General features: G+C 35.4%; 1 protein-coding gene across 5 annotated transcripts in view; it reads right to left on the bottom strand.

The window, feature by feature from the left end:
- Positions 1-12,277, bottom strand: part of Arpc1 (Actin-related protein 2/3 complex, subunit 1A) — a 150,374-nt gene that overhangs the window by 16,217 nt on the left and 121,880 nt on the right. For 4 of the 5 annotated variants that reach the window (XM_067105197.1, XM_067105198.1, XM_067105196.1 and 1 more), the window contains 2 exons: positions 10,249-10,427; positions 7,487-7,590 (listed from right to left, as the gene is read on the bottom strand). In XM_067105197.1, the coding sequence (XP_066961298.1) occupies positions 7,487-7,590; positions 10,249-10,427 (283 nt within the window). Of the gene's footprint in view, positions 1-169; positions 210-7,486; positions 7,591-10,248; positions 10,428-12,277 lie in introns of those variants that run through there. The other variant, XM_067105200.1, reaches the window with a different exon arrangement.

Below are 12,277 nucleotides of genomic sequence, written 5' to 3' on the forward strand. Positions count from 1 at the left end.
AAAAACAGGCAGGATTTTGCCCATCTGCTACGATAGTTTTTTATTTTGATATGCATCTACATTGTTCAAGAAAATGCCAGAAATACAAACATACACCTTAATACATTCCATAAAAGATTTTAAAAATTAAGGGACCAACTGTATTTCTCTAGAACCCTTACACAACAGCATTCCTTACCCACTCTTACCTTTCAATTGGATTCACTTCTCTATACATTGAACAAAAAATTTTCTTTTGTAAATAAGATATAGTGTTAAATTTATACCAACATCAATAATGTAAAACAATTAATTATATGAACATGTAAGACAAGCACTGGTTCTAATTCATATAATGTGAAAGCTCTTAAGGTAAGGAATTTAAAATGACAAAATTTGTACTCCATTCTGTAAACAATATTCAATACAAAATAAGATTTAGTATCAAACTTCAAAGCTACATTTAGTGTTAGATTATCAGCTCTTATTCCAATCACACCACAACACACAAAACATACAAGTTTTTAAACAGAATGAGTGACAGACGTGATCACTAGTTATACGGGTGCTCAAAATGAAAACTACTGTACTTGGTTACGTCCAATAAGGCCTGCCTTTTGACAGGGAGATGAATATGGTAGAAACCACACAAAATTAGGGAATTACTGTCAATTACTTTTAAAACTGCACTTTTACCAAATCCAAATCAAATTAACAAAAGATTGCAGTGTTTGAATACAGATAATGAACAATGAACCTGAATGTTACAAAGTAAACTGAATGTCAAACACTAAATTTGTATTAAAATGACCCACATAATGCACAAACTGGGGCAATACAACATTTTACTGTGTCTGTGATATTTTAGAAGTTTCCTAACACTCAAAAACGTTCACAAATAGAATGTCATTTGACATATGCAATATTCTTTATAGTACTTTATCATTAGTTGGCAAAGAAATTAATTTTTCAATTCATTCTTGATACAAGATTTAGTATCATTCTCCCAAATGAGAATCTTGCAATTAGGAGCAGTCTTCTACTCATTAAGTCATAATGTGTAATTATCAGTGGCAAACAGAAGCTTCAGTTGTATAGGTATACCACAATAACCTCTCAGCATTTATGTGAATTATCAGTATTCACTGAAAGTGCTGCTGCATAGTACAGTCTAAAATCAGTACCCTTGGTTTATATTTACAAAAACTGAATATCATATATTCCATTTGTTTCCTGCTGGAAGGCAATGAAATGGTGTTCAGCTTTTTGCCAAAGGAGAGATTCAATTGTCCAGTTACGAGATCCCCCAAATTCTCAAGGAATTATATTCCAAGGTTTTCTGTTCTCACAATTCATGTTTTTATCTGTTAAATGAAGGTGAAAACATGTAGTAGTTCATCATACTAATTTTGAAGTTAAATTTTTTAAATAATTTTAAGGAGGTTAACTTTTCCAGGTACAAATATTGCTGGTGTCCATTACGTTAAACACCGAAGGCCTAAGAGTTATTATTTAATAAAGCGCATTTCCTTTTAGTGCACTGGAAATGTGTTCACCAGTATCAAGAACAATTACACTGCAAATTTTCACAATGAACAGAAACATCTTTATCAGTACTAGAAAGAACTAAACTGCGAGTTTTCATTATGAATGGAAATGTCTTTGGCAGTACCAAGAACAACTCGACTGTGACCATTTGTTATGAACTACAAAGACCTACAACTCAAAGTAACAGAAAGAGATGATTATTTTCTGCTAATCTTTAAATTAATCCATCCAGTTTTACAGGGTGTGTGGATCTATGCTTGGTCACTTCCCTGGGATGCTTTGCTTGGTAAATAAATATTCATTTTAATCTTATATTCAATTTGCTCAAATAATTCAGGCCCACCTCTGGTCTACCTTACACAAAAACTGCGTGGGACCCCACCACAATACCATCTACAACACAAATTCCCATCATTCCATATCCCAAGCAAGAAATGCTCTCACAGCCTGCTTTACAATCCGGGGAAGAAACACTGGCAAAAGAGAAAGACAGGATTCCCTTCCACTTTAGTTTTGAAGGAACTTTTGACCTCTCAAGCTGTTTTAGCCTAAATGGCCTCAGCCTTGGGGGCATGCTTGGCACAGACAACTTCCAATGAGCAAGACCAGATACCTAACCCCTTCCAAATACAGGACTATTTTTTACTCCTCTAAGGATCAGGTGGAACTGGTAAAGGAACAAAACAAGGAACCCACAATGTATCTAAGGGCCTTGCGAGATGAATCCTTCTAGTTTGGGTCTGTGGCATCTTTGACCTTCAAAAACTTAAATATTCCAAAGAAATATCTGTGGTGGAAGTTCTACTGGAAGAGAATAACTCAATGATTTTCTACAGTCATGAATTATGTCAAGTTGAGGGGATACCAATGGGTTACCAGGTTACTCTCATTCACTCTCTTTATCAGACCAAAGGCTAATGAAATTCTACAGGAAACAGGATTGCAATACCACACCCAAAAATCATTAATAGTGCTGGAAATTATCACCCTGGGTGTCCTGGCCACCGTCTTACCATGAGTTAGTCACTCCCTCCTCTCAGGAATGGGACACTTTTGAACACTTCAGCAGGGAGTTGGCCTTGCTTCTGGACTGGAAGGCATTGGTTCTAGGCAGCATGAGCTCTCTTCTGGTTGACAAGAATTTGTTGAAAAATGATATCGCAAAGGCAAGGGAGACTTTTTTTTTTTTTTGCTAGGGAGGACCTCCACTCTTCACGTACAAGTATTTCTCTACCTCATAATAAAAAAAAAAAAAAAAAAAAAAAAAATTAGCCTTCAAAGACCTATCCAGCCTGCTCTATCCACTCAACCTCTGGGAACTTAGGACTTAAACCCCCTGGACTCTTCCTCTTGACAGAAGACCTAGTGTAGAAACTAGGGGGTTAACCCTTAAACGCCGACTGGACGTATTGTACGTCGACTAAAATTGTCTGTCGGGTGCCAAGTGGTCGTACAGTACGTTGACTACAAAAAGTTTTTTTAAATATTCGCGGAAAAATAGTGATAGGCCTAGTTTGCGAAAGATATTAAATCACGCGCCTTGAGGGATGCTGGGAGTTCACGGATCACACTGTTGTTTTGTTTACAAGCGTGATCCAGCTGCACATGTGCGAATTTCTTTCTTCTCCCACTAGAAAGCATCAGCGACGCATCTCAGAAATTCTTTCATCACTTTGTCATAATTTTTGCACCATTTTATATTAGCCGTTACATAAAGTTTTATATATTAAAATGTGTGCAATTTCATGTAGAATACAACAAAAAACAACCCATGGTTCTAGCTTTTATAAGTTTTGAAATATTTTCATATAAATCACGATAAGTGCCAAAATTTCAACCTTCGGTCAAATTTGACTCAACAGAAATGGTCGAAAAACGCAATTGTAAGCTAAAACTCTTACATTCTAGTAATATTCAATCATTTAACTTCATTTTGCAACAAATTGGAAGTCTCTAGCACAATATTTCGATTTATGGTGAATTTTTGAAAAAATTTTTCCTTATGTCCACACGCTAACTCAGCCGGAAATCTCAGAAATTCTTTCATCACTTTGTCGTAGTTTTTGCACCATTTTATATTAGCCGTTACATAAAGTTTTATATATGAAAATGTGCACAATTTCATGTAAAATACAACTAAAAACAACCCATGGTTGTAGCTTTTATCAGTTTTGAAATATTTTCATATAAACCACGATAAGTGCCAAAATTTCAACCTTCTGGCAACTTTGACTAGACCAAAATGCTTGAAAAACGCAATTGTAAGCTAAAACTCTTACATTCTAGTAATATTCAATCATTTACCTTCATTTTGCAACAAATTGGAAGTCTCTAGCACAATATTTCGATTTATGGTGAATTTTTGAAAAAACTTTTTCCTTACGTCTGCGCACGGTAACTCAGCCGAAAATCTCAGATATTCTTTCGTCACTTTGTTGTATGTTTGCACCATTTTATATTAGCTGTTACATAAAGTTTTATATATGAAAATGTGCGCAATTTCATGTAGAATACAACAAAAAATAACTCATGGTTGTAGCTTTTATCAGTTTTGAAATATTTTCACATACATCACGATAAGTGCCAAAATTTCAACCTTCAGTCAACTTTGACTCTACCGAAATGGTCGAAAAACGCAATTGTAAGCTAAAACTCTTACATTCTAGTAACATTCAATAATTTACCTTCATTTTGTAACAAATGGGAAGTCTCTAACATAATATTTTGATTTATGGTGAATTTTTGAAAAAAATTTCCTTACCTCCGCACGCGATAACTCTGCTGAAAATCTCAGAATTTCTTTAGTCACCTTGTCGTAATTTTCGCACCGTTTTCCATTAGGCGTTACATAAAGTGTTATACATGAAAATGTGCGCAATTTCATGTAGAATACAACAAAAAATAACTCATGGTTGTAGCTTTTTTCAGTTTTGAAATATTTTCATATAAATCACGATAAAAGCCAAAATTTAAACCTGCGGTCAACTTTGACTCGACTGAAATGGCAAAAAAATGCAATTGTAAGCTAAAACTCTTACATTCTAGTAACATTCAATCATTTACCTTCATTTTGCAATAAACGGGAAGTCTCTAGCACAATATTTTGATTTATGGTGAATTTATGAAAAAAAAAAAAAAAACTTTTTCCTTACCTCCATGCGCGGTAACGGCTGAAAATCTCAGAATTTCTTTAGTCACCTTGTCGTAATTTTCGCACCATTTTCTATTAGGCGTTACATAAAGTGTTATACATGAAAATGTGTGCAATTTCATGTAGAATACAACAAAAAATAACTCATGGTTGTAGCTTTTATCACTTTTGAAATATTTTCATATAAATCACAATAAATAGAAAAAATTCGACCTTCGGCCAACTTTAACTCGACCGAAATGGTCGAAAACTGCTATTGTAAGCTAAAACACTTACAGTCTAGTAATATTCAATCAATTACCTTCATTTTGCAACAAACAGAAGTCTCTAGCACAATATTTCGATTTATGGTGAATTTTTGAAAATAACTTTTTTACGTCCGCGCGTTACGAATTCATGCACATTTTGTGATAATATTTTCTCCATGTTGCTTTGATCGTTTTACAATTTGTTATATACCAAAATCATCGCAATTTAGTGTACAATACAACGGAAAAAAAATAACTCATTAGCTTTAATGGTTTTGCTCACAGCGTGATTTGTATACATATATGAAATTTTTTTTTGTGCTGTCATATATTTCAATATTTATATATGATATTTTTTTCATTTCTGATGGTTGCATCTTAAACTTCAGGCAATGACAAAAAAAGGAGCCAAAAATATGAACTCTTAATCTTAAAAACTAAGTGCGCTGATTTTTTTTTTTGAAAAAAAAAAAAAAAAAAAAAAAAAAAAAAAAAAAAAAAAAAAAATCTGCTTCGGCGCTAACTCCCGAACGCCGCCAGCATATGGCAGACACCTTTGTAAATAGAGGCTCGGCGTTTAAGGGTTAACTGACAACACAGTCATAAGGGCAGCCATTTGGAAAGGAGGTCTAAACACTAGTGCCACCAACTGGCACCTTGCAGCACAGAAGGTCACCCTTCAAGGGAAGGCCTTCCCAATAAAAAAAAAGCCAGTCACCTTGCACTGACAAAGCAATGTCTTTCAGCTGAGGCAACCTATCTCACCACATGTGAACAAAAGATTCAGTCAGCAGGGGAAATTTAAAACTCTAATTTGCTCAAACAGGGGAGCCAGCAGTTCCTTGAAGCCCTAGCCAGAGGGAGCTGCAGGACATTGACATCCGTCCCTTTACGCACACACCTCTTCCTCCGGTGGGGGTTTGTATGCAGGGAAAGTGGGAGACCTGGCAGTTCACTGGGGCCAAACTCTGGGTATTGCATGCAACTGGATTACTACCTTCCTTCCCTGGAGATAAACCTGCCCCTACGAGTCTGAATCCTCCACACAAGAATTGGAGAAGCGCAACATCCCAGAAAGGCCAGTCGGTACTGAAGAAAGGAGCAACGTGAAGAGGTTCACTCTGGGACAACAGGCTTTACATTCAACAATTCTGTGTCTCAAAAACCGAAAGGGGTTGGAGACCTGTGACAGACCTGACACACCCGAACAAGTTCTCAAGTCTCGCACCAATCAAGATGGAGATGGTAACATTGGTGAAAAGATCCTTAAGGGAGGACAAAAACTTCTTGGCATTGCTGGACCAAGTGGATGCATACTTGCACAACCTGATCCATCTGACCTACAGGAAATATCTTCATTTCAGTCTGGTCAGGAAAATAATACCTTATTTTGTTAGGTATTAGAGGTTGCTGACCTCTGAACAAGTGAATCATGTTTCCATGGAAGATTACTAATGATATTTGCTATTATTTCGTAATAAAAACAATTTATGCTTAAAAATTACACAAATCTATTCAGAATATGACCTTGATCATTCAAAAGCTACTGAAGGCTAAAATGTAAGACTCAGAAATTTGTCTGTTGATTTGTATGAATGGTTTCAAATTATATTACACTTTCACATACAATATTTAGTGGTAAAACTGGGATGAATCCTACATTCCTATGCATGCCATATGCCATCAAATATTTAATTTGGACATTATAAAATAATACCTTCAGACACTATCTAATTAAAATTTACATGTCTGAACAATGCACCATGGGAATTGTTTGCAGCTAAAATCTGAATGACTTACTATCTTAAATAGGTGACAGGTTCATCAAAAAGGAACACCCTTTTAGCATGAAAATTAAATTAACATTTTCATCCTCTTCATACATACAACACAAATGCTCCACTACATCTGGACAATGAACAATAGAAACAAACAACATACAAAGACATCACAAGAAAATAAAAGCCATCACAGGACAATCTGAGTACACAGACCACATTTGGGATTTTTTTAACTTATAAGTTCAATCTAAATAAATACCAGGGCTCATTAAACATCATCTACACCAAAAACAATAAATTTAACTAAGATACACAGAAACAGTAAAGTTAAGAAATAGATAAGTAATCATTTGATTCAATAAAACTCACAGACTGCAAATAATCATATGACTGTTATTCAGCATGTGTAAACATACACTGAGCTTTATTTTGATTTCAGTATACAAAAAATGGCAAGGCTAACTTGCTCATTCCAATTAAAAGAAAAACTTCCTTTTCAAGTTGAATCACAAGGACTGGCTTCTCTAGTTTTTTTATATAAAAATGGAATCTTAAAAATTTGTAGAAAATACCTAACCATTTACCCATCAATATAACAAACTTTCCATATCTAATTACCAATTTTTCAATGGGGATTTCAAGATTAACATATGGACATCTGATAATCACACATTTCTACATTTAAAAGAAAATAATCCTCTCACTTTTCATACCCTTTCACTCTTTCATTCAATTTTTCATTTATCAATGCTTCTCAGAACTACTAACATAAAACTTACCTTAAGCTTCCAGTTTCCTTCTTTTGTGCAACATCAAGCTTGCTGACAAAAGTCAACTTTCCTGTGTCATCAACTGAATAAAGCATCGGACAGCACCCATGACCCTATAGAGAAAACCAGAATGTCCTATACAAAATACCAGGTAGAAAAAGAGAAAAGAAATACTTTGTTAAAGGGATATTCAAATCTATTGAAAAACTCAACATTCCACTGTACAGTATATTCAACAAGCTTATTAATTTCATAAACCTAGAGTTCCATCAGCCTTTAGGAACATGCAACTAAGATTCTTTGCTGTTCATTTGGCAATGTTACAGGTGGTAAGATGAGTGACAGATAAACAATTTTAATTCTCAGCATAAGAAAAGAAAAGGTTTTTGGAAGACACAGATATTTTCATTAATCTAACAAATCAGGCAGGATATGCAGGAGGCATACCTTTAACCCAGGTGATTATCAGTTGGCTACCCACTAAATGCAAACACATACACAAAAATTTCAGCTGTCAGGATTGCTAATCTAGTATCATATTGTGATCAGGCCAATGAAATTCATGCTCCAAATATTACTGCCCTGAGTGACTACAGTTCAGAAACTGTGCCAACAAATCTAAAACCACTAGTGGTATCTATGTACAGTAGTATCAGCTGGGTTTCCCAACATGGTGGTCTCAAGTTCAAGCCTGACTCAGGGCTTGATAAATTTGATAGATGTTCACTGGCAAAATGATATAATCATTTTGAGCTTAGGGAAGCTTATAGGTCTACTTGCTGAGTCATTAACAGTCATTTACCCTATTTCATCATGTCCTAGTGTGAAAGAAGAGGGGGGCTTGGGCACTGATCATATCTATGTATGCTTGGTCTGTAGGAAATCATCTATCCCTTGCCTCTTTTGCCCCTTAGTGATTTTTAAACTGCATTCAATCTACAGCAGGATGTATGGGATAGCCATTTCAGTGTCAGTTTCAAAGATATACTCCTGTTCCAGGACACAACACAGACTTACTCATCTCTGTTCCAGAGCAGAATCCAAGCAAGGTGCTCCTTCTACATTGGGATTTAGGATCCATTTCCATTCAAAAAAGGACCTTTTTGTCGGACTGAGTTTCAAAACACTTTCAAAATCCAAAACCATATCAAGAACAGAGAATTGTGAATCCACTCTAGGATACATCCAGGTGAATGCCTGTTCCACATTCAGAATTATGGTATTATGAAGAGCTGTGGAATGAAGACAGTGGAAAATATACTGTATCAGAAGAATGTGAGATAAATATTGATGCTCACAACAGACTGGCACAGCCATTTATGTTAACTGTAGTAATGGGGGAGGCTACAACTGATTGTAGAAAGCAAGGTCTCTCGGAGCTGCCATAAACAGATGACCAGGAGTGAATGGAATAATCACAAGAATCAGAAATCTTGAAGGACTGAAAATCATGAAAACAAACCAAAGTTCATGGTGACTAGAAAGGGAGCAAAGGAAAAAAGTAGTATGGGAAGTGGCCTTTTGGGTTATGCAGAAGAGGTGGGGGTTAACTCAGTATCTATTATATTAATAATTTTCTTGGTTGTCTCTCTCTCTCTCTCACTACTCCAGGACCCTTTGAAGTCGTCTTCAGCTCCTGATGCATTCCTGGAGAAACACCCATTGGATTATAACTTCTTGAAGTCGTAAAGACTCCAGGATCATGTGAAGCCATCCTCAACTGTTAAACCACCCATTGGATTACAAAGTCTTCTTGAAGATATCTTCATAACTCCAGGATCCTGTGATGCCGTCTTCAGCTCCTGAAGAACTCCTGGATAAACTCCCATGGGATTATCACAGCTTCCTGAAGAAGTTTTCAAGACTCCAGATGTCTTCGTCTCCTTCTGCTGCAACCCTGCAAATCTCGAAGTGTGCATTCAAACAAACAAACAAACTTTTCATGGAGAAATCCAGAATCTGTATTCGGAATCATTCCACCCAGAAATCCAATGGGCGTTTCTCCAGGAACTTTTAAGGAGCTGAAGACATCTATTCACTATTACAGGATCCTTTGAAGTCGTCTTCAAGAAGAATTTGTAATACAATGGGTAGTTCCCCAGCTGAAGATGGCTTCACATGGTCCTGGAGTCTTTAAGACTTCAAGAAGACATAATCCAATGGGCATTTCTCCAGGAATGCTCCAGGAGCTGAAGATGACTTCAAAGGATCCTAGAATTTATGAAGTGTTTAACCTCATGTTTAACTATGAACCACCTGTATTATGAGGACCACAGTAAATACTACTCCTATTATGCAACTTCAGTATTATTTACATCAGACCTTTAACAAGAAACTAGCAAATGCGAGCAATAGCGAGCATCTGCTAGTTAGATATTAAATGTAACAGATGTTATAAGGGAGGCTCAAGATTCATATTGGTGGAATGGAGTAAGGGTTATCTGATGCCTGATACACAGCAAAGATGATTAAATGAGAAGAGAAAGAGAGCAATTATATAATTATTATTTTCTCTATTTGCTTATATTTCATTATATAATTTTTCCTGTTAATTCTTTAAAGTACAATCATCTGTTATGGCAAATAAATACTTTAAACTCAGTGGGGGTCCTTTTATGATTGGCTCTCAATAACTGTAGTGTTTAGGTAGGTTATCTCTATCAACTCATGCTATAATGGAGCTGTTATCTGTCCCACTGCTTCACAAGTTCAGACAGGTTAAAAAATCAGGTAAAACATTTCTTGTTCCTGGCAAAATCTATGGTACTCACAACTGCCACTAATGAATTGAGTGCGATCCAGGACACAGCCGTAAAAGGCAAGTACTCAGTCTTCAGCTGAGTTTTGGACATTTCCTTTCCAGCATCTGCTACAGTAAGACTGGAATCATGACCAACCCAACACACACGATTTCCATCCGAAGAGAAACTGACACTATGCACCCAACCACCTGAAATATTGAAACAAAGTCTCTAACTAAATACTATGTGAATTTCTTAACATATTAATTAGTTATGTTATTTGATTTATTACAATCTTATATCAGCCTTACAAAAGATATTACTCTATCAACATATGCAGTCTTGTCTCATATAATCCCAGTTTGTTCCTTCAGTATCCTACATACACAAGAAATTGATATTATTAAATCAACATTCACAGTTTTTTCTCACATAATCACAGTTTGTTGCTTTAGTATCCTACATAAACAACAATTATCACGAGAAGAGCAAAACAACAATATGTATAAGACTTGCTAATGCAGGAGTTCCTATGTTCATGATGCAAAAGAGAAAATTCACTGTTAACAATGAAGAAAGTGGTTCTTTGATGAAGTCTGAGAATGACTGGCATTACATTTCCCGCCTAAAAAATGTTTTCAAACCGCATATAAAATATAATCTCTATGTTATGAACACTTAACAAATGACCAATGTAGATTTCTAAAACCAGACAATAAGGAAGGGTACAACAAGTAATGCTTATTAGTTTTCAGGAACAAAACTCAATGCTCTTGATACTTGCAGTACCCTCTGAAGCTGCTATTAACCACAGAAGGCACTGTAAAGAACAATTTAAATATACTGAATGATAAAACTATGAATTCCACTCAATTTCAGACATTTCAAGACAGCACAATAAACAATGTTAACAATATGTACAATGCTTAATAAAATTTTACTGATCATCTCCATAAAGAATAAACAAAATGACATCTCCATAAAGAATAAACAAAATGACTATAACATTTCAAGACACTACCCACATATTGAGAAAATATGTAAGCAAGGGGACTGAAAAGCAAATTTGCCAGATTGCAGACCAGCCCATTGTGAGATAAGTAAATTAACTCACTGGTCTGGTTTAACTAACTAATAATACTGAAAAAATAAGCCCACACTCTAATTTTCCATTTTGGGCCCTGATTTCCTTCCTCTACTAGTCACAAGGCTGAAAGAAACTTGGAGCCAAAGTTTTTACACTATACAAAGATCTGTAGGAGAAACAAAAACAAGTATGAGGACACCAACAGGTTGGCACAGACTTGAAGCATCTTCCCACTAAGACATCTATTTTTAATCTTTCCACATAACAGGTCAGTTATTATTATTATACTAGCTTAACCACTTGTTAAATAAATAGCTCTCTGAGAGTTGGCTAGAAGGATTTGGTTTTATTTTGAATACAGTTTACATTTAATTCAATTACAGCTTTTCAACAATTTTATAATTGATTTAATTGAAAATGATGGGTCTTCAGACAAAACTTCTTTACCTTATTTGTTTCCAATACTTGACAATCACTGCTGATTGTAGTTTGGACAATCATGCAAGAAATGTTTAACTGTTGTGTTACTGTACATGATGTACATACATGGATTGGATCTTACAGGCTATTGAAAATCCATATGTCAAACTACCGACTAATTGTATGAAGAATCAATATTACTTGTATATATTGTTCCTTGTAATATAATGAACTCCATATTCCAACACTGGGCTTCATCTGTTTTCAATAATTTTTCATTTTTTGTTTAAATGTGAGTTCCAATAAATGGATAGGTCTGGATAATCCCCCAGACTTACAGATTGCACACACAAACCCATACAATAACCAGTGGTCTGACACAATGTCCTAAATGTCCAAAACAGTGTGCAATATTAGACAAGATAGGAACCTAGTCCAGCAACTTGAAGAAAGCCATGCCTACTAATATCAGTCAATCCCACCTGATAATGATGGGCCAACTTTTACTGTAAAACTACAGGTGTGGATAATCTAAGAAACATTGATGTCCTA

Source organism: Macrobrachium rosenbergii, chromosome 6, assembly GCF_040412425.1.
Source record: "Macrobrachium rosenbergii isolate ZJJX-2024 chromosome 6, ASM4041242v1, whole genome shotgun sequence".
NCBI lineage: Eukaryota > Metazoa > Arthropoda > Malacostraca > Decapoda > Palaemonidae > Macrobrachium > Macrobrachium rosenbergii.